We start from the raw sequence: 24,291 nt of genomic DNA on the forward strand, positions 1-24,291 counted from the left end.
CAGGGGGAGCATTATATGTGGGGGCCATTATTCTTCAGCAGGGGGAGCATTATATGTGGGGGCCATTATTCTTCAGCAGGGGGAGTATTATATGTGGGTGCCATTATTCTGCAGCAGGGGGAGCATTATATGTGGGGGCCATTATTCTGCAGCAAGGGGGAGCATTATATGTGGGTGCCATTATTCTGCAGCAGGGGGGAGCATTATATGTGGGTGCCATTATTCTGCAGCAAGGGGGAGCATTATATGTGGGGGGCCATTATTCTTCAGCAGGGGGAGTATTATATGTGGGGGCCATTATTCTTCAGCAGGGGGTGAGCATTATATGTGGGGGCCATTATTCTGCAGCAGGGGGGAGTATTATATGTGGGTGCCATTATTCTTCAGCAGGGGGGAGCATTATATGTGGGGGCCATTATTCTGCAGCAGGGGGAGCATTATATGTGGGGGCCATTATTCTTCAGCAGGGGGGAGTATTATATGTGGGTGCCATTATTCTGCAGCAAGGGGGAGCATTATATGTGGGTGCCATTATTCTGCAGCAGGGGGGAGTATTATATGTGGGGGCCATTATTCTGCAGCAGGGGGGAGCATTATATCTGGGGGCCATTATTCTGCAGCAGGGGGGAGTATTATATGTGGGTGCCATTATTCTGCAGCAGGGGGGAGCATTATATGTGGGGGCCATTATTCTGCAGCAGGGGGGAGTATTATATGTGGGGGCCATTATTCTTCAGCAGGGGGAGTATTATATGTGGGGGCCATTATTCTGCAGCAAGGGGGAGCATTATATGTGGGTGCCATTATTCTGCAGCAGGGGGGAGTATTATATGTGGGGGCCATTATTCTTCAGCAGGGGGTGAGCATTATATGTGGGGGGCCATTATTCTTCAGCAGGGGGTGAGCATTATATGTGGGGGCCATTATTCTGCAGCAGGGGGGAGTATTATATGTGGGTGCCATTATTCTTCAGCAGGGGGGAGCATTATATGTGGGGGCCATTATTCTGCAGCAGGGGGAGCATTATATGTGGGGGCCATTATTCTTCAGCAGGGGGGAGTATTATATGTGGGTGCCATTATTCTGCAGCAAGGGGGAGCATTATATGTGGGTGCCATTATTCTGCAGCAGGGGGGAGTATTATATGTGGGTGCCATTATTCTGCAGCAGGGGGGAGTATTATATGTGGGGGCCATTATTCTGCAGCAGGGGGGAGCATTATATCTGGGGGCCATTATTCTGCAGCAGGGGGGAGTATTATATGTGGGTGCCATTATTCTGCAGCAGGGGGGAGCATTATATGTGGGGGCCATTATTCTTCAGCAGGGGGGAGTATTATATGTGGGTGCCATTATTCTGCAGCAGGGGGAGCATTATATGTGGGGGCCATTATTCTGCAGCAAGGGGGAGCATTATATGTGGGTGCCATTATTCTGCAGCAGGGGGAGCATTATATGTGGGGGCCATTATTCTTCAGCAGGGGGGAGTATTATATGTGGGTGCCATTATTCTGCAGCAGGGGGAGCATTATATGTGGGGGCCATTATTCTTCAGCAGGGGGGAGTATTATATGTGGGTGCCATTATTCTGCAGCAGGGGGGAGTATTATATGTGGGTGCCATTATTCTGCAGCAGGGGGGAGTATTATATGTGGGTGCCATTATTCTGCAGCAAGGGGGAGCATTATATGTGGGTGCCATTATTCTGCAGCAGGGGGGAGTATTATATGTGGGGGCCATTATTCTGCAGCAGGGGGGAGCATTATATCTGGGGGCCATTATTCTGCAGCAGGGGGGAACATTATATGTTGGGGGCATTATATAAATGGGGACACTAATGCCCTATGGGAGCATTATTAATATTGGGTGTACTGTGGGGCATTATTATTGGGCACAATATGGAAGACATTACTATTATTGGGTTTGCTGTAGGGGCACTATTACTATTGAAGGCAGTCTCCGCTATTGGGGGAGGGGAATATCTGTGTGGCACTATTATCTCTGCACTATAAAGGGTAGCAGCAGGATGACAGTGTTGGGCACCAGGAGGGGGAGAAAGATAGGTTATCTACAGAAAAAAGCAGACAACCCCTTTAACTCTTTGTATCTGCAATAAACAAAAGTTAGTGAAAACGAGACATAACGGCAGTGTGACCAGAGAAGAGTCCTATTTTCAAGCTCTGACTCATCCCAGGTTAATTTTTATTTTATTTTTTTACACAATAAAAGCACACAGAGCTATGGGGACTGGGTATTGAGGATGTGCTAGCGGCCATCTAGCAGCCCATGTCCTCAGCTCTATACCCAAAATCCCGGTGACAGGTTCCCTAAAAACTGTTCTGCCCCAGCTGAGCTCGGGCAGAAAGTGGAGGGTCTGCTTCAGCTGCTGATAGCTCTTGAAGCATGGTACTGGTGTTCTGCCACCCTCACACGTTGACAGGCAGCTAAACTCTCCTAACAATGCACTGAAGAAAATAACAATGCTGCCTAGCAAGAGTATATGTAATGTACAAACATATTGAATACATATGGGTATGAATAACGTATAGGCCACGTGTGGCAGATGAGGGCAAGAGGACTGACTAACCATAAGGAAAGCTGACCACATAGTAGTAACGTGGGTACAGCTAAGGCACAGCAATACAAAGATAACTTGTGTGGGATGATAAAGGTTAGTCTACTTTCTCTACTCGCGTTTTGGCTTTCCGTTTGTGAGATCCGTTCAGGGCTCTCACAAGCGGTCCAAAACGGATCAGTTTGCATTCTAATGCATTCTGAATAGGAAAGGATCCGCTCAGAATCCATCAGTTTGCATCAGATCAGTCTCCGTTCCGCTTTGGAGACGGACACCAAAACGCTGCTTGCAGCTAAGCCAAACTGATCCGTTTTCATTGGCACAATAGAAAACGGATCCGTCCTCCTTTGACTTTCAATGGTGTTCAAGGAGGATCCGTCTTGGCTATGTTAAAGATAATACAAACGGACCCGTTCTGAACGGATGCAGACAGTTGTATTATCTGAACGGATCTGTCCATGACGGATCCGCACAAAACGCGAGTGTGAAAGTAGCCTAAGTAGGACTCGCCAACTGTGCTATGGTTAAGGTTAAACAGCAGGATGAACTAAATGGTGGAGAGAGACAGACAACATGTCTAACTTCCACGAAGACAAGATGGCTACTGCTAGAAGAAGGGGCATGACCCAAGACCAAGAAGCAGGGGCTGATGGTAAACTAAGGCCTCTTTCACACTTGCGTTGTTGGGATCCGGCATGCACTTCCGTTGCCGGAGGTGCCTGCCGGATCCGTAACAACGCAAGTGTACTGAAAGCATTTGAAGACGGAACCGTCTTCCAAATGCTTTCAGTGTTACTATGGCACCCAGGACGCTATTAAAGTCCTGGTTGCCATAGTAGTAGTGGGGAGCGGGGGAGCGGTATACTTACAGTCCGTGCGGCTCCCCGGGCGCTCCAGAATGACGTCAGAGCGCCCCATGCGCATGGATGACGTGATCCATGTGATCACGTGATCCATGCGCTTGGGGCGCCCTGACGTCACTCTGGAGCGCCCGGGGAGCCGCACGGACGGTAAGTACACTGCTCCTCCGCTCCCCGCTACACTTACCATGGCTGTCAGGACTTTAGCGTCCCGGCAGCCATGGTAACTATTCAGAAAAAGCTAAACGTCGGGTCCGGCAATGCGCCGAAACGACGTTTAGCTTAAGGCCGGATCCGGATCAATGCCTTTCAATGGGCATTGATCCCGGATCCGGCCTTGCGGCAAGTCTTCAGGATTTTTGGCCGGAGCAAAAAGCGCAGCATGCTGCGGTATTTTCTCCGGCCAAAAAACGTTCCGTACCGGAACTGAAGACATCCTGATGCATCCTGAACGGATTACTCTCCATTCAGAATGCATTAGGATAATCCTGATCAGGATTCTTCCTGCATAGAGTCCCGACGACGGAACTCTATGCCGGAAGACAAGAACGCAGGTGTGAAAGAGCCCTAAGGTGTCTGGAAAGGCCAAACTTATGAGAGCTCAGAAGGAGCTAATTACTGATCTAGGAAGTGGTATAAAACAGGCTGCATCATGACAGTAGATGGCGCTGTGTGCAAAGTAATTAGCAGGTGGCAATACATTTCAATAGGGAATATTTAAAGGGAACCTGTCACCGGGATTTTGTGTATAGAGCTGAGGACATGGGTTGCTAGATGGCCGCTAGCACATCCGCAATACCCAGTCCCCATAGCTCTGTGTGCTTTTATTGTGTAAAAAAACCCGATTTGATACAGATGCAAATTAACCTGAGATGAGTCAGAGCTTGAAAATATGACTCTTCTCTGGCCACACAAGTAAGATATGACTCTTTAATGTTAATCTCATAAAAGGCGGGAAGTACAAAAATGCATAATACTTATTAAATTCGTCTGCAAATGAAATTAAAAGTGTAATTTTAATTTATATGTTTAGGGTAACACAATGAACATTTAGAAACGCTCAGTGAGGGTAGCATAGTAGAGGTGACAGGTTCCCTTTAAAAAGTCTGGTACCCTGTTAGCCTCTTAATGAGAGCACTAAAATAGGGAATATGAAAATGCATGTAATCAATATTATCATCAGCGTGCTGACTGAAAAGATGGACTGTAAAACCCCGCCCCCAGCTCCGCTAAGCCCTGTCCCCGATCCAGTTAGGCCTCTCCCCTCCCACGCTGAAGCCAATGGGATTTAAAAAATTAAGGTAAAATCAACTTCGTGTCAGCTGCAGGGTTGGGATGAAGGGTGGCTTTCTCCCTGCAGCTCACGTTCACGCACAGTGATGCTGTCTGATCATGAGCTGTGGAAACGGACATCCCTGTGTCTGTCCAAGCCCTGCGCCAGACGGAGGACAGGGAGTCTGAAAGCCGAACCTCTGGCCATTCTAGTACTGACCCACATAATAAAATTGTCATTTTTACCACCCAAAGAACTCCGTAAATAAGGCTACTTTCACACTGGCGTTTCTGGATCCGCTTGTGAGATCAGTTTCAGGGCTCTCACAAGCGTCCCAAAACGGATCAGTTCAGCCCCAAAGCATTCTGAATGGATAAGGATCCGTTCAGAATGCATCAATTTGGCTGCATTTTGTCTCCGTTCCGCTTTTGAGGCGGACACTAGAACGGAGCTTGCAGCGTTTTGGTGATCGCCTGACTATGCAGAGCCAAACGGATGGTGCAATTGAAAACTGATCCGTCCCCCATTGACTTTCAATGTAAGTCAAGACGGATCCGTTTTGACTTAGACCTTTTTTTGAATGAATAATGCAAACTGATCCGTTATGAACGGATACAAGCGTTTGCATTATCAGTGCTGATCCGTCTGTGCAGATACAAGATGGATCCGCACCAAACGCAGGTGTGAAAATAGCCTAAATTCCACAAAATAGTGTAAAAATTGCTGTTCTTTCTTTCACCCTAAAAATAAAGTAAAATAAAATAAGTTATTTAATACACTAAATATACCCCAAAATGGTTCCTAAAAAAGCCTACAACTAAGGCCTCATGCACACGAAAGTTGTTTGTTTCCGTGTCCACTCCTTTTTTTTTTTTTTTTTGCGGATAGGATGTGGACCCATTCATTTCAATGGGTCCGCATCAGTATGTCTGTTCCATAGCTCCGCAAAAAAAAATAGTGCATGTCCTATTTTTTTCTAGTTTGCGGACAAGTATAGGCATTATTACAATGGATCCGCAAAAAAACTGATGCCATACGGACGTCATCTGAGGGCATAGCAGGAGAATGGAGCGGCGCCCAGGGATAATAGTAAGTGCAGTGAGATCCCTGGGCGCCACTGTATATATCATGATACTTAGTTCACAATGTTTGGACCGATAAAAGGTCCTCTTTAATTCCTCTTGTATGTGTAGAACTACAAGTCCCAGCTGTATAATGACACTGCTAAGGGAGTGGATACAAGAGCTGCCCTGAGTGACATGTCTGCCTGCTGGGAGACTCTGCAGCATGTTGTATGTGTAGGACTACAAGTCCCAGCTGTATAATGACACTGCTAAGGGAGTGAATACAAGAGCTGCCCTGAGTGACATGTCTGACTGCTGGGAGACTCTGCAGCATGTTGTATGTGTAGGACTACAAGTCCCAGCTGTATAATGACACTGCTAAGGGAGTGGATACAAGTACTGCCCTGAGTGACATGTCTGCCTGCTGGGAGACTCTGCAGCATGTTGTATGTGTAGGACTACAAGTCCCAGCTGTATAATGACACTGCTAAGGGAGTGAATACAAGAGCTGCCCTGAGTGACATGTCTGCCTGCTGGGAGACTCTGCAGCATGTTGTATGTGTAGGACTACAAGTCCCAGCTGTATAATGACACTGCTAAGGGAGTGGATACAAGTACTGCCCTGAGTGACATGTCTGCCTGCTGGGAGAGACTGCAGCATGTTGTATGTGTAGGACTACAAGTCCCAGCTGTATAATGACACTGCTAAGGGAGTGAATACAAGAGCTGCCCTGAGTGACATGTCTGCCTGCTGGGAGACTCTGCAGCATGTTGTATGTGTAGGACTACAAGTCCCAGCTGTATAATGACACTGCTAAGGGAGTGAATACAAGAGCTGCCCTGAGTGACATGTCTGACTGCTGGGAGACTCTGCAGCATGTTGTATGTGTAGGACTACAAGTCCCAGCTGTATAATGACACTGCTAAGGGAGTGGATACAAGAGCTGCCCCGAGTGACATGTCTGCCTGCTGGGAGACTCTGCAGCATGTTGTATGTGTAGGACTACAAGTCCCAGCTGTATAATGACACTGCTAAGGGAGTGGATATATTAGGAAGAAAACCGACCAAAAGGAGGGGGTCAATATAGTACAAAGAACACTAATGGTCCCAAAGTAATCCAAAATAGCATAATTTTATTAGAAAATCACAAAAACGCACATGATTGACACAAGTCACACAAAGACATTTAATACAGGTCACAATACATATTAAAAACCAAGAGGACCGATGGTGAACTGCTGGTATATATTATAATAAAGTGCACGTGCAAAAATATTGATTGGTCATCAGTAGAAAAGTATATTAGACCTGACCACTATGGCTCCAAAATTGCATCATACAACCCATATGCATATATTGTACAACAGATACCAATTTTGGGGGTGATAATACACGCCACAAAGGCTAACTGAGGCAATATGGTGACTACAATTAGAATAGGCACATAGAAAATACTGACCAAGCAACTGAATATGCCACGCAGCTACACCACCGGTCCGCTCCCCAACGCACGTTTCGCGTTCAGCTTTTTTAAGGGGTACGTGGGAGTGGATATATTAGAGCTGCCCTGAGTGCTGGGAGAATCAACCGCAACTTGTATGTGTAGAACTACAAGTCCCAGCTGTACAATGACACTGCTAATACACACAGGATCTTTCCCCTACCTTTTTGTGAATTGCTCTCTAGTCTGTCCGCTCCAGTGCCCAGCATTGTCTGTGCAGCTGAAGGGGTTAAGACTTCTAGGAGAGAGCAGACAGCCCAGTGAAGGGGGCGTGGCCAGCACAATGATGTCTCCTTTACATTCTTGTAAACAAACATTATCAGAGCAGGGAGAGAAGCTGACATCACAGGTCATGTGACCCTCAGTCAAATCTGATAAACCAGCCACTGGAGATAAAGTGAGTTAATTGGAAAGTTGTTCTATTTGCCTAGTTAGGAACATAGAACAAAAAAATTACCCGGACAATCCCTTTTAATCACTATATATTGAGGATTTTACAAGAACATCTCAGGCAAATGTGATTTTTAGAGGTGCGCTTTTTTTTAAGCAAAATGTTAATTGTTATATTGGTACATTTACCTCAGTGACTTTTACGGTGACATGCATTCCTTACTTGGGATGCAGACAGTGCTGCACAGTCCTCTTGTCCTCAAGTAGCCCCCGCTTTACTATTCTGCTTGTATTAGTCACGTGTAAGTAATTTCAGTCATGTGTTTCATTGCAGGCCAGTTCTGATTCTTATAGAATTGAATTTGACACCTTTGGAGAACTGAAAGTTCCCAATGATAAATATTACGGAGCTCAGACTGTTCGTTCAACAATGAATTTCAAAATTGGAGGTGTGACTGAGCGGATGCCGGTAAGTAACCGTTGTAGAACTTGTATCCTTCACCCGTTTACTGTCAACAGGCTCTGTGTATGAGGCTAGGGCTGCACAGCAGCTTTGGCCATGGTTGCTGTGCTACACTGTTTCAGTAACCTCCATTTACATGTAGGAGGGCTTAAAGGGGGCGTCTGGCCATATATATTGATGACTTATTCTCCAGATAGGTCATCAATATCTGATCAGCGGAGGTCCATCACCCGGGACTCCTGCCGATCAGCTGTTTGCTGAGAAGGCAGCGCTCCATGCGTCTGAGAAGTGCAGTGTAATGACGAGAACTTGTAATTACACTACGACACCTAGTGTACCAGAGCCTCCTCGTCAAACAGCTGATCGGCGGGAGTCCTGGGTGACCTATCCTGAACATAGATCATCAATATAAGTTGCTGGACAGACCCTTTAAGGAAACCATGTGGCACAACCAGCTGTCTCTGGAAGGCCTTATGCACATGACAGTATGCGTTTTGCAGCCTGCAAAACGTGGATCCCCAAAATACAAATGCAGTCCTTATGCCGTCTGCATTATGTTACAGACCCACTCACATGTTCTGTCTTTTGCGTAATGGACAAGCCTGTGTTGTGTATCTTTTGCTTTGTCGGATGCTGTTGGGCCCTGCTGGACGGCTTTAAAGCGACGTGATAAGTGGCAAGAATAATTGGAGCTGAAATGCAATAAGACTGGAGGATGGTAAGCCTTGCATGTTATAATCATAGTACGGCATAAAGGATGAAACCTTTTAATGACCAGCCCTGAAAAGGGCTTAATGACCAAGCCAGATGTTAGAATAACTCATCGAAATAATTTTGAAATTGTCCTCACATATTGTACATTATTTAGGTGATAAAATGACACCTATGGATTTTGCATATATTTACTGAAAACACCAAAAATTATTTTTTATTCATTTTTTTTTTTCTAACTTTACAAAGTAACAATAAGGCCTCATGCACACGACCGTTGTGTGCATCCGTGGCCGTTGTGCCGTTTTCCGTTTTTTTTTCGCGGACCCATTGACTTTCAATGGGTCCGTGGAAAAATCGGAAAATGCACCGTTTTGCAGCCGAGACCGTGATCCGTGTATCCTGTCCGTCAAAAAAATATGACCTGTCCTATTTTTTTGACGGACAACGGTTCACGGACCCATTCAAGTCAATGGGTCCGTGAAAGAACACGGATGCACACAAGATTGGCATCCGTGTCCGTGATCCGTGGCCGTAGGTTACTTTCATACAGACGGATCCAAAGATCCGTCTGCATAAAAGCTTTTTCAGGTCTAAGTTTTCACTTTGTGAAAACTCAGATCCGACAGTATATTCTAACACAGAAGCGTTCCCATGGTGATGGGGACGCTTCTAGTTAGAATACACTACAAACTGTGTACAAGACTGCCCCCTGCTGCCTGGCAGCACCCGATCTCTTACAGGGGGCCGTGATCAGCACAATTAACCCCTTCAGGTGCGGCACCTGAAGGGGTTAATTGTACTATCATATCCCCCTGTAAGAGATCAGGGCTGCCAGGCAGCAGGGGGCAGACCCTCCCCCCCTCCCCAGTTTGAATATCATTGGTGGCCAGTGCGGCCCCCCCCCCCCCCTCTATTGTAATAATAGGTTGGTGGCCAGTGCGGCCCCCCCTCCCTCTATTGTAATAATTCGTTGGTGGCACAGTGTGCGCCCCCCATCGGCCCCCCCTCCCTCTATAGCATTAACAACATTGGTGGCCAGTGTGCGGCCTCCCATCTCCCTTCCCCCCCCCCCCCCCCCCCATCATTGGTGGCAGCGGAGTTCCGATCGGAGTCCCAGTTTAATCGCTGGGGCTCCGATCGGTAACCATGGCAACCAGGACGCTACTACAGTCCTGGTTGCCATGGTTACTTAGCAATAGTACAATAGTAGAAGATTCATACTTACCGGCTGCTGCGATGTTCGTGTCCGGCCGGGAGCTCCACCTACTGGTAAGTGACAGGTCTGTGCGGCGCATTGCTAAATGAACTGTCACTTACCAGTAGGAGGAGCTCCCGGCCGGACACAGACATCGCAGCTCCCAGGTAAGTATGAATCTTTTACTATTGTACTATTGCTAGTAACCCGCTGCCAACAATGATCGGGGGGGGGGGGGAGATGGGAGGCCGCACACTGGCCACCAATGTTGTTAATGCTATAGAGGGAGGGGGGGCCGATGGGGAGCGCACACTGTGCCACCAACGATTTATTACAATAGGGGGAGGAAGGGGCGCACACTGTGCCACCAACGATTTATTACAATAGGGGGAGGAAGGGGCGCACACTGTGCCACCAACGATTTATTACAATAGAGGGAGGAAGGGGGGGGGGGCGCACACTGTGCCACCAACGAATTATTACAATAGAGGGAGGAAGGGGGGGGGGGGGCCGCACTGGCCACCAATGATATTCAAACTGGGGTGGGGGGGGGGTGTCTGCCCCCTGCTGCCTGGCAGCCCTGATCTCTTACAGGGGGATATGATAGTACAATTAACCCCTTCAGGTGCGGCACCTAAGGGGTTAATTGTGCTGATCACGGCCCCCTGTAAGAGATCGGATGCTGCTAGGCAGCAGGGGGCAGTCATGTACACAGTTTGTAGTATATTCTAACTAGAAGCGTCCCCATCACCATGGGAACGCCTCTGTGTTAGAATATACTGTCGGAAATGAGGTTTCACAATCTAACTCATATCCGACAGTATATTCTAACATAGAGGCGTTCCCATGGTGATGGGGACGCTTCAAGTTAAAATATACCATCGGATTGGAGAAAACTCCGATCAGATGGTATAAAAGGGACTCCAGACTTTACATTGAAAGTCAATGGGGACGGATCCGTTTGAAATGGCACCATATTGTGTCAACGTCAAACGGATCCGTCCCCATTGACTTGCATTGTAATTCAGGACGGATCCGTTTGGCTCCGCACGGCCAGGCGGACACCAAAACGACTTTTTTTTTCATGTCCGTGGATCCTCAAAAAATCAAGGAAGACCCACGGACGAAAAAACGATCACGGACCTACGGACCCCGTTTTTGCGGACCGTGAAAAAAAACGTCCGTGTGCATGAGGCCTAAGGCTGAAAAAAGACATTTGTCCATCCAGTTCGGCCTGTCTTCCTGCAAGTTGATCCAGAGGAAGGCAAAAAAAAAAACATGTGAGGTAGAAGCCAATTTTCCTTACTTTGGAGTTGGGAAGGAATTTTTTCCCCCTAATCAGGCAATCAGAATAACTCCCTTGGATCAATGACCCCTCTCTAGTAGCTATAGCCTGCAATATTATTACACTCCAGAAATACATCCAGGCCCCTCTTGAATTCCTTTATTGTACTCCCCATCACCACCTCCTCAGGCAGAGAGTTCAATAGTCTTACTGCTGTTACTGTAAAGAATCCTTTTCTATGTTTGTGTACAAACCTTCTTTCCTCCAGACGCAGAGGATGTCCCCTCGTCACAGTTACAGTCCTGGGGATAAATAGATGATGGGCTAGATCTCTGTACTGACCCCTGATATATTTATACATAGTAATTAGATCTCCCCTCAGTCGTCTTTTTTCTAAAGTGAATAACTCTAATTTTGATAATCTTTCAGGGTACTGTAGTTGCCCCATTCTGGTTATTACTTTAGTTGCCCTCCTCTGGACCCTCTCCAGCTCTATGTCTGCCTTGTTTACAGGAGCCCAGAACTGTACACAGTACTCCATGTGTGGTCTGACTAATGATTTGTAAAGTGGTAGGACTATGTTCTCATCACAGGCATCTATGCCCCTTTTGATGCAACCCATTATCTTGTTGGCCTTGGCAGCAGCTGCCTGACACTGGTTTTTGCAGCTTAGTTTGCTGTTTATTAAAATTCCTAGATCCTTTTCCATGTCAGTGTTACAGAGTGTTTTACCATTTAGTATGTACGGGTGACTTGCATTATTCCTTCCCATGTGCATAACTTTACATTTGTCAGTGTTAAACCTCATCTGCCACTTATCTGCCCAAGCCTCCAATCTATCCAGATCCCTCTGTAGTAGTATACTGTCCTCTTCAGTGTTAATTACTTTACACAGTTTAGTGTCATCTGCGAAAATTGATATTTTACTATGCAAGCCTTCTACAAGATCATTAATAAATATATTGAAGAGAATAGGGCCCAATACTGACCCCTGAGGTACCCCACTAGTGACAGTGACCCAATCTGAGTATGTACCGTTAATAACCACCCTCTGTTTTCTATCATTGAGCCAGTTACCTACCCACTTACAGACGTTTTCTCCCAGTCCGAGCATTCTCATTTTATATACTAACCTTTTATGTGGTACAGTGTCAAATGCTTTGGAGAAGTCCAGATACACGACATCCATTGATTCGCCGTGGTCAAGTCTAGAACTTACCTCCTCCATAGAAACTGATTAAATTAGTTTGGCATGACCAATCCCTTATAAAGCCATGCTGATATGATGTTATTTGCTTATTTCCGTTAAGATGCTCTAACATAGCATCTCTCAGAAAACCTTCAAACCGTTTACCCACAACAGATGTTAAACTTACCGGCCTATAGTTTCCAGGCTCTGTTTTTGGACCCTTTTTGAATATTGGCACCACATTTGCCATGCACCAATCCTGTGGGACATTCCCTGTCAGTATAGAATCTGCAAATATCAGAAATAAGGGTCTGGCTATGACATTACTTAATTCCCTTAGGATACGGGGGTGTATGCCATCCGGTCCTGGCGATTTGTCTATTTTAATCTTTTTAAGTCGCTGATGTACTTCTTCCTGGGTCAGACAGGACACTTTTAATGGGGAATTTATTTTTACATTCAGCATTTCATCTGACAGTTTATTTTCCTCAGTGAATACATTGGAGAGAAAAACATATTTAACAGCTTTGCTTTCTCCTCGTCGCTCTCTGCGACTCCCCCCTCATTACTCTGTAGAGGGCCGACACCTTCAGATTTATACTTTTTAACATTTATATAATTGAAGAACATTCTAGGGTTAGTTTTACTCTTTGGCAATTAATCTCTCGGTCTCTAGTTTGGCCGCTTTTATTTGTTTTTTACATGTTCTATTTTTTTCCTTATAGTTTTTCAGTGCTTCCGTGCTACCCTCCTGTTTTAGTGTTTTTATATGCTTTCTTTTTGTCATTTATTGCTTTCTTTACAGTTCTATTTATCCACATTGGTTTCTTTTTGTTCCTTAACCTTTTATTCCCATATGGTATGTACCTCTCACAATGAGATTTTAGGATGTTTTTAAAGATATCCCATTTTGTGTCTGTATTTGTGAGGACTTTGTCCCAGTTAGTTTGGCCTATGGCCTCTCTTAGTTGGCTAAATTTAGCTTTTTTGAAGTTTGGTATTTTTGTTCCTCCCTGTAGAAACGCTCTTTTGAATGACAATTGGAAGGTTATTACTTTATGGTCACTATTTCCCAGGTGTCCCCCAACCTGCACGTCTGTTGTTCTGTCAGGTCTATTGGTTAATACTAAGTCCAGTATGGCCGTCCCTCTAGTCGGGTCCTGAACCAGTTGGGAGAGGTAATTGTCTTTGGTTATTGCCACGAACCTGTTTCCCTTATGAGATATACAGGTTTCAGTTTCCCAGTAGTTGAAGTCCCCCATAATAACCACCTCATTATGATTTGCCGCCTCGTCTATCTCGTTTAGTAGTAGATTTTCTGTGGACTCTGGTATATTAGGTGGTTTATAATAAACTCCTATTAGTAATTTATTATTGTTTTTAGCTCCATGTATGTCTACTGTAAGGGATCGCCTCTTATTCGGGGGTCATTCTCACAGATACGACTTTAGGACACCAGGTTTCAGGTCCAAACAGTGCATTTATTTTACACTCCAACCAATACAGGTCATCATGAAGTCGCAGCTTCACCTAACACATGTGACATCCACATAAAATAACAAACACTTGCCCGGCTAGGCTCTAACTAACACAGAGTTTCCTGACTCACCTAGGTCACAGTTCACACCCTGTGAACTCGTGCGGCTTTGTCAGCCAATGTCCCACAGCCTCCTGGCGGTACAGAGCACAGTATGCCCACTGTCTCTAGTTTACTGTTTCTTGTGGGGGATTGGGGCTCAGTAGTCCCCCCCAACTCCAGGATATCTCCCAGCCTCGTGGTCCCTCAGCCTTGCCCAGCTGAGACCACACAGACAGAGCCTTCCCAGGCCTCTGCTGCACACAGACTCTCCAGAGTGAGACCTGTCACTGTCTCACACTACCCACAGTGACTCCACATGTTCATGTCCCTCACTTAAATATTCCCAGAGTGTGGGCTTTAGACAGGACTTTATATAAAGGCAAACCCCTCCCCCTCTCCGGTTTTGACTGCAATATATCACATATACACATTAATACTGTACAAAATGTTATCAGAGATATATATATATATATATATATATATATATATATATATATATATATATATTCTGGTCATTACGTTATCCGCTATCCAAAGAATAAGGGATAACTATTAAATCAGAGGGGATCAAACATGGCTTCCTCCTCAGCCAAGAGGCCAGCTCTGCGCTGCGTGCGCACAGCAGTGCTGTTTATAAACTGCAGATATGAGCATTACAATGAGTTTATTGTGTGCATGTATGTTGACAACCATTACCATCCTGTACTGTACCATCATGCAAGTGCCAGGGCCCACTACTTCCAGGGGGCCTACTCAGGTCTATGCTGAAGATCACTGTATGGGGAATCCCTCAGGCTGGGTTCACACCTGAGCGTACTCGCTTTTATTGGGTGTTTACATACGCGCGAGGAACCAAGCAAACGCCCATTGTCGCGCGTTCCCGATAAGTCTATGTGCGGGAACGCGTGACAATATGCCCTAAAGAAGCTCCCGTACTTCTTGGGGTGTAGGGTGTTTTACAGCGCGTTCGTACACACTGTAAAACGCTCAGGTGAGAACCATGCCCATAGGGAATCATTGGTTTTTGCCCGTTGAGCGTTTTACAGCGCGTAGGAACGCGCTGTAAAACGCTCAGGTGTGAACCCAGCCTAAGTGTTACTGAACAGTCAGGACTCTAGTCCCTGCTCTGACTCCATATATGGCTATGTCCATATATGGAGTCAGTGCTATGAACATGAAGGGGGTATCCCCAAGCATTATCAGTATGCTTGGGGACACCCAGTGTATTTAAGTCTAATTTAGCCTCTATTTCTGAAATGTTTCTGCCGGGATTTAAACTCACAACCTTCTACATTAGAGGCAAGAACCTCAACCACTGAGCTTTGAAGCTCAATGCTAAACTGTGCTAGAAAAACCTCATAGTAGTTTCTCATTTATTAGGTATTCCTATACAGCAGAAGTATAATTTTTATTTATTTTTTAGAATGTAAAAAAATGTATGGCACAAAGTATTTGAACACCGTGCGATTTTGCAAGTTCTCCTACTTAGAAATCATGTAGGGGTCTGAAATTCACATTGTAGGTGCATTCCCACTCATAAAATAAAAAATCAGGAAATCACATTGTATGAGTTTTAAAGAATTTGTCTTCCACTGCTGAACAGAAGTATTTGAACACCTGAGAAAATCAGTACAAAAGGGATGGTGTTCTTGGGATTCAACTTGTCCTTCTTTTTCCTCCAAACACGAGTGAAGTGTAGACCAAAAAGTTCTACTTTGGTCTCATCTGACCACATGACTTTCTCCCATGCCTCCTCTGGATCATCCAGATGGTCATTGGCAAACTTCAGACGGGCCTGGACATGTGATGACTTGAGCAGCGGAACCTTCCGTGCAATGCATGATTTGAAACCATGACTGCGTAGTGTTTTACCGGAAACTGTGGTCCCAGCTCTCTGTCATTGACCAGCTCCTCCCTTGTAGTTCTGGGCTGATTCCTCACTTTTCTTATCAGTGATACCCCACAAGGTGAGATCGTCTTTAGCCTCTTCCATTTTCTAACAATTGCTTCAACAGTTGATCTGTTTTCACCAAGCTGCTTGGCAATTGCCTCGTAGCCCTTTCCAGCCTTGTAGAGGTCCACAATTTTGTCTCTGGTGTCTTTTGACAACTTTTGGTCTTGCCCATGGTAGTAGTTGGCATCTGATTGACCGTGGGGTGGACAGGTGTCTTTGAAGAGCTCAGACAGGTGCTACAAAGTTAGATTAATGAGTGGAGTAGAGGTGGCTTTTTTAAAGGCACAGTAACAGGTCTTTGACAGCCAGAATTCTTGCTGTTTCTCAGGTGTTCAAATATTTATGTTCAGCAGTGCAAGACAAATACATTCTTAAAAAATCATACAATGTGATTTCCTGAATTATTATATATATTTTTTTTATATTCTGTCTGAGCGGGAATGCACCTACAATGTGAACTTCAAACCCCTCCATGATTTCTAAGTGGGAGAACTTGCAAAATCGCAGGGTGTTCAAATACTTCTGTTCCTCACTCTCTCTCTCTCTATATATATATATATATATATATATATATATATATATATATATATATATATATATATATATATATATTCATATATTCTCTCAAAGAAAAAAGGCGGCACTGGTACAAAGTCAGTTAGAGTTGGGGTGCACGTCCCAAGGGGAATAGGCTTCTTTCCCCAATGTATAGATCCAGAAAAACGGGCGGCACTCCAAAAGATAAAAGTAAGTGAACCTTTATTCACCCGGGTGGTGCAACGTTTCGGCTCTACACTTGAGCCTTTTTCAAGCTTGTTTGGAAAGGTGAAAACCCTAACAGAACCCCTGCACCCCGGTGACCCCCATAACTTTTTTTTATAGTTATGTCTACTAGAGTTGTTGCGATACCAAATTTTTGATTCGGTTTCGATACCATGAAAAAGTATTGCGATACTCGATACCATTCGATACCACGCGAAAAAAATAAACAAAAAAAGCCACGTGCATTCCTCATTTTTAAAAATGGCGAATCGCGCAGTTTTTATTTTATTTTTTCTGTTCCGGCATTCACCACCTAGATTTTTTTTTTTATATTTTAATAGTTTGGACTTTTCTGACGTGGCGATGTAATATGTTTATTTATATATTTTATATGTGAAATTGGGAAAAGGGGGGTGATTTATACTTCATATTTTAGTGTTTTTTTTTTTTTTTCACTTTTTATTTAATAACTATTTCCCCCCTTAGGGGCTAGAACCTGGGATCTTTCATCCCTTTTCCTATTCACCCTGATAGATCTCTATCAGGGTGAATAGGACTCCACACTGTCCCTGCTGCTCTGTGCTTTGTGCACACAGCATCAGGGATGTTACCATGGCAACCAGGGCTTCCTGGCTGCCATGGTAACCGATCGGAGCCCCAGGCTTACACAGCTGGGGCTCCGATCAGAAGCTGCCACTGCACCACCAATGAGGGGGAGTGGAGAGGTCCCTGTGGCCACTGCCACCAATGATTTTAATACTGGAGGGTTGAGAGGGGCCGGCGCACTGTGCCACCAATGATTTTAATGGGATGGGGGGATTGAGGGGGGGGGCACACTGCACCACCAATGATTTTACCCCTTTATACAGGAGGCGGGTACTAGCAGATCAGCGGCAGTTAACTGCCGCTGATCGCAGCTCTCTGTCAGGGGCAGGGTGCCGGCAATGCGATTCTGCTGCCGGCACCCGCCTCCTGTATGTGTTAAAGACTGAATACTGTATATGAGTCCAGACTTTCACTATTAGGCCACACAGAGCGGCGCCCAGCGATGTCTCAGCACTCACCATTTAGTCCTGGGCGCCGCTCCGTTCGCCCGCAGTGCCCCATTACTGTCTCCTCTCCTGCTCCACATGCTGCTGATTACTATCGGAGCGATGGGAGGAGACATAAGCTTCACTAGTGGGCGTTCCTTCTCCCTGGCTGTAGCGCTGTCCAATCGCAGCGCAGGGAAAAGGAACGCCCACTAGTGAAGCTGATGTCTCCTCCCATCGCTCCGATAGTAATCCTATCATTGGGGGCGCAGTGCGCCCGCCCCTCCTCCGCCCCTCTCTTCTCATTGCCGCCCCTCCTCCACCCCCTCTCTTCTCATTGCCGCCCCTCCTCCGCCCCTCTCTTCTCATTGCCGCCCCTCCTCCGCCCCTCTCTTCTCATTGGTGGCAGCGGCAGCAGCACAGGGGGAGGGAGGACAGCTTCCTTCTCCCCGTGCTGCTGAGAGAGAACATGAGCGCGCCGATAGCAGCGCGCTCATGTTCAGAGATACTAGACTGCGCAGAAGCGCAGCCCAGTATCGAAAAAACGGAAATCCCGGTATCGTATCGATACCGGGACAAAAGTATCGATTGGGTATCGAAATTTCGATACCCGCAACAACCCTAATGTCTACTGTGGGGGTTTAGCTGTATTTCCAGGGTCTCGGTCACAGAATTCTCGCTGACAACCGTGTTGATTGTCCAAACAGTGCATTTATTTTTGACACCAGCACCAACAAACATGGTTCAAAATGAAAACCTGCCCGTCTGGGCTCTACCTAAACATATAACATAAATCCCTGACGCACCTATACAGAGAGCAGTTCACACACTGTCTCTGGTGCGGCTTTCTCAGCCAGTAGTCCTCCAGGCTGTAGCACGGTCAGTCCAGACTATCTCCCAGCCTCATGGTCTCTCAGCCTTGTCCAGCTGAGACCACACTCACACAGCCTCCAGCAGGAATGGGTTTCACAAAAACTGTCTCCTTCCCCTGACTGGAAGCCACACCCAAGTCCAGCAACAGGATTAAAGGGCTTCTGTCACTCCACTAAACTCATTTTTTTTTTTTTTTTTGTCTCCTTAAAATCCTTATGCTGCGATTTCTCAATAGTTTTTTTTTATATAACTACTGAACCAAACTGAGTAATAGCATTATATATTGAGAAATCGCAGCATAAGGATTTTAAGGAGACAAAAAAAAAAAGTTTAGTGGAGTGACAGAAGCCCTTTAAATATCATCCCTGGACATGGGCATATGCCAAAATCCTGGACTGGAGCATGGGGAACAGGCACCCACCGAACACATTGCCTGTTCCCCAGTAAAAGCCCACCCCGGACTAGCTGTCTTGGTGTCCACCAACTAACTTGGTGGCCACCTATATCTAGGGCCTTTACTCCACCCTTGGTGATACACTCCTGGTGCAAACAACACCCCTTTTTCATGCTTCCCCGTGATTTTACTGCACCCATCACTATTCACATTGCCACACTACAGAGATGTGTGGGGGCTCATTTGAGGGAAATCTGTCTTTTTTTACAATACCATTTTGGGGTGTGTATGACTTGATCACTTTTTATTCACTTTTCTTGGGAGATAAAGTGCTGAAAAAAACGTCAAATCAGCTTTTTTTTTTTTTTTTGTGCTGTTACATCCTTCACCATATGGGCTAACTTTTATTTATATATATATATATATATATATATATATATATATATATATATATATATATATATATTTTAATAGTATGAGTTAGTGTTGGTTGAGCAACAAAGTGCTCGAGTAGAGCACCCGAGCACAATGGAAGTCAATGGGAGAACCCTAGCATTAAACCAGGCACCCCCTGCTCTGAAGAGGGGAGAGTGTCTGGTTCATAGGAAAAGGTCAGAAATTGATGGAAACACCACTGAAATGGTTCAGGAACAGTATGGGGAGGATGTCTGGATGCATCTTGGACTCCGAGGTCGCTGCTGGGAACGATGTTGTCCGAGAAGTACGCCACTTTTACAGACTGACAATAATACGCACCAAACCAAAGATAAAATCGATTTTAGAGGAAAAATTATTAGGAAACATTCTTCCCTGTATATTTACTTGTATATAAAGTGCAAGTGCTGCTAAAAATTACACGGAAGAGGCACTCCGATACAACCTGTATATCACATAAAGGAGGGCCTCATTCACATTGTGGTACAATTGTTCAGGTAGTGGGACTCCTACACTCATAAAGCCTATGCGCTAAGGGAAAGTGCTGCCAAAAATTTCAAGGAACCGGCACTACAATACAGCCTTTGATTGCTAGCCTGCTGGTGACCCTCAAAAACATTAGGATCAAGAGCCTGCTGCCGAGCGGACCATCTAAAAAAATTTGTGGGCAAGGGCCTGCTGCAGAGCTGATCATCTAAAACATTATGGGCGAGGGCCTGCTGCCGAGCTGACCATCTAAAAAATTATGGTTGAGGGCCTGCTGGTGACCCTGAAAAACAAGGGTCAGGGCAGCCTAATAAGCATGTTGATATGATGGAGGAGGACGAGAAAAGAGAGATTGAACCAAATACCCTTTTTAGTGGTGGAAGGGGTGCATGGGAATACAGTGTATTCAATACACCATAAAAGCCACATTTAGAGTGCCTTTATGTTCAGCCGCTTGCCTCTGGAGTAGAGAAGTCAGGGGAAATCCAGGCCATGTTCATTTTTATAAGAGTCAACCGGTCAGCATTTTCAGTTGACAGGCGGATGCGCTTATCAGTTATTATGCCCCCAGCATCACTAAATACACGCTCTGACAAAACGCTGGCAGCGGGACAGGCCAGCACCTTCAAGGCGTAGAACGCCAGTTCGTGCCACGTGTCCAGCTTGGATGCCCAATAGTTGTAAAGCACACAGGGATCACGGAGGACGCTGACACGGTCTGCTACGCACTCCTTCACCATCTTCCAAAATGTTTCCCTCCTTGTGACACTAGACCGCGCATCAGGTTGAGGTTGCTGGCGGGGTGTCATAAAACTGTCCCATGCCTTGGAGACTGTTGCCCTGCCTCAGTTGGCACTGCTGTGTGTTCCCCTCGTCTACACTCCTCGGTTGGCCAAGGAACTACGTACTCTGCAGCCAGCGTTGTCAGCTGGAAATTTTTGGAGCAATTTTTCCACAAGGACCTTCTGGTATTTTAATTGTCCTCTCCACCGCAGGAATGAGAGATGAGAAGTTCTCTTTGTAGCGGGGGTCAAGAAGGGTGAACAACCAGTAATCGGTGTTTGCCAAAATGCGTACAACGCAAGGGTCACGGGAAAGGCAGGCTAATATAAAGTCAGCAATGTGTGCCAGAGTCCCAACAGACAAGACTTCACTGTCCTCATCAGGAGGATGACTCTCAATCTCCTCATCCTCTTCCTCCTCTTCTGCCCATCCTCGCTGAACAGATGGAATAAGCCTGCTATGGGTACTACCCCCTGTAGCGGAGGCAACCATATCCTCTTACTCCTCATCATTTAATTTGCGCTAAGAAGACGAACTGAGGGTGGTCTGGCTATCGCCCTGTGTACTTTCTTCCCCTTTTTCTCCTCTTCCACATGCGAAGCTCGCTCATTGAGCAGAGAGCGTTTCAGTAGACACAGAAGTGGATGGTTACGCTGATAATGGCGTTATCGCCGCTTACCATCTGTGTTGATTCCTCAAAGTTGCTTAAAACCTCACAGAGGTCAGACATCAATGCCCACTCGTCGCTTGTGAAGAGCGGAAGCTGACTGGAAAGGCGATGACCTTGCAGCTGGTATTTCACTACTGCCCTCTGCTGCTCACATAGCCTGGCCAACATTTGGAACGTCGAGCTCCAGCACATGCTCATGTCGCACAACAGTCGGTGAGCTGGCAATTGCAAGCGCTGCTGCAGTGTTGCCAGACCGGCAGAAGCTGTCGTTGACTTGCGGAAATGGGCACACACGCGGCGCACCATCAGTAGCTCAGGCAAATTGGAACAAATTGAACAAGTGGGCTCGGCATGGTATGTGTGTGAGCTTGCCGAGCCCCAAAGGCACCACCAAGTTGCTGCCATTATGAGATACAACAATGCCTGGTTGTAGGTTGAGTGGCGAGAGCCACAGCTCAGTCTGGTCTCTTATCCCCTGCCACAGCTCTGCGGCGGTGTGCTGTTTGTCACCTAAGCAGATCAGTTTAAGCATGGCCTGTTGCCGCTTCCCCACTGCAGTGCTACACTGCTTCCAGCTACTGTCTGATGGCTGATTGGTGCTGCAAGATGATAATTCAGAGGTGAAAGTGGAGTAGGAGTCGGAGGAGAAGGGGGTTGCAGTCACTAATGTAGGTGGCGGCGAAACCCTGATGGAAGTAGGACCCGCAATCCTTGGCGTCGGTAGCACCTGTGCCTTCCCAGGGTACGACTCGCTCCCAGCCTCCACAACGTTCACCCAGTGTGCCGTCAGGGAAATGTAGCGTCCCTGGCCAAAAGCACTTGTCCATGTGTCCGTCGTTAAGTGGACCTTCCCAATAACTGCGTTGGTCAGGGCATGGGTGATGTTATGGGACACATGCTGGTGTAAGGCTGGGACTGCACACAGTAAAAAATATCGCAGAAAGCCTCAGTGTCCACAAGCCTAAATGGCAACATTTTCAGGGCCAGCAATTTGGAAAGGTGCAAATTTATTGCTATGGTCTGTGGGTGGCTGGGTATTTGCGCTTTCGTTCAAAGGCCTGGGGTATAGACATCTGTACGCTGCGCTGGATGTGCTAGCTGATGGTGATTGCGAAGGTCCAGGTGCATGGCGGGAGGCATCCGGGCCTGCGTCTTAGACAGGGGATTGGCCAGCACGTAACACAGGGGAAGAGGAGGCAGTGGTGGGACCCGCGGACACTGGTTGTGGACCCATGCGTTCGGCCCACCTATTAGGGTGCTTTGATGCCATGTGGCGGTTCATACTGGTTTTGGTGAGGTTGCTAGTGTTCATGCCCCTGCTCATTTTGGTACGGCACAGGTTGTAAATAACAATTCTTTTATCGTCCACACTTTCCTCAAAAAAGCGCCAGACTGTGGAACACCTACACCTTGGCAAAGGAGATTGCCGCAAGGGGGTGCTCCGGGGAACAGTTGCGGGCCTGTTTGGTGTGTCCTGCATTCTCCCTTTTGCCACCCCACTGCATCTTCCAGCCTGTTGTGGTGCTGCGAATCCCTCTCCTTCTGTACTGCTGTCCTCGCTCGGCTTGCCACCTTCCCAGGTTGGGTCAGTGACTTCATCGTCCAGCACCTCCTCTTCCCCTTACTCAGTTATTGACAACTGTGTCTCATCCTCATCATGAACCTCTTGAGACACTAATTGCGGTTGACTATTGGCAACGCTGTCTCATCATCATCATACACCTCGTGAAACACTAATTGCAGTTTCCCACCGTCATCATCTTCTGACTGAGGATGCTACAGAGTTTTGGAATCGGGGCACAAGATCTCCTCATGTCCCTCTTCTTGGCGAGAGGCCCATATTAAGGAATGGCGATTAAAACAGCTCCTCGGAATATCAGAGTGTGGGATCACTTGTTTGCCAAGACTCTCCATGGTGGGTTGAAGGAGTATCTGAGTGAGGATTCTGTTGACCAGACTCTTGGCTACTGAGACTGGACTTTGTGGAGGACAGGGTGGTGCTTAACCGACTGGAAGCATTATCTGCTGTAATAACCGACCACTTGGTCGCACTGGTCTGACTTCAAGAGTGGTGTCCTGTGCCGCCCTGCAAACTGGGACATGAAGCTAGGTATCGTTGACGTGTTTCTTGCGATCTGGCAGCAGGCACAGTTTCACCGTCCCCAGGGCCACGGCCTCTTCCCCATCCCTTACTGCTCGCCTTGCTCATATTAAATGGTATATATGCTTACAAGTATGTCACACGTACAGTAGCACAGGTTTTAGAAGTGTATGTGCAAATAAATATATTTTAAGATGCGTACACGTTAAACAGGAGGTATAGCACAAGTAATGTAGCTGTCACCACTGCCTAATAAAAAATTACACTGAATGAATTTCACTGATATTTAGGATGCGCACACGTTGGGCTACTTTCACACTGGCGTATTGGTTTCAGTTTGTGAGATCCGTTCAGGGCTCTCACAAGCGGTCCAAAACGGCTCAGTTTTGCCCTTAATGCTTTCTGAATGTATAAGGATCCGCTCAGAATGCATCAGTTTGGCTCCATTCCGCCTCCATTCTGCATTGGAGGTGTACACCAATGCTTGCAGCATTTTGGTATCCGTCTGACGAAACTGAGCCACATTGGGGGACACCGCTTATGTGGTGACCCCAATATCGCACACTCAGCTCTGCTATTTGGTGACCCCAATATCCAGCACTCAGCTCTATGTGGTGACCTTGATATTCTGCACTCGCCCTCCTCCAGCTGATTCCTGTGCAGCTGCGTCGCTTCCGCTGCGGCCGCGTCACTTCCGGTATAGCGTTCTGGCAA

General features: G+C 46.5%; 1 protein-coding gene across 1 annotated transcript in view; it reads left to right on the forward strand.

The window, feature by feature from the left end:
- FH (fumarate hydratase) overlaps positions 1–24,291 on the forward strand; it is a 100,428-nt gene that overhangs the window by 15,777 nt on the left and 60,360 nt on the right. Inside the window, exon 2 of the mRNA XM_040429410.1 lies at positions 7,998–8,132. Within this exon, the coding sequence (XP_040285344.1) occupies positions 7,998–8,132 (135 nt within the window). The remainder of the gene's footprint in view (positions 1–7,997; positions 8,133–24,291) is intronic.

Source organism: Bufo bufo, chromosome 4 (genome assembly GCF_905171765.1).
Source record: "Bufo bufo chromosome 4, aBufBuf1.1, whole genome shotgun sequence".
Taxonomy (NCBI): Eukaryota; Metazoa; Chordata; class Amphibia; order Anura; family Bufonidae; genus Bufo; species Bufo bufo.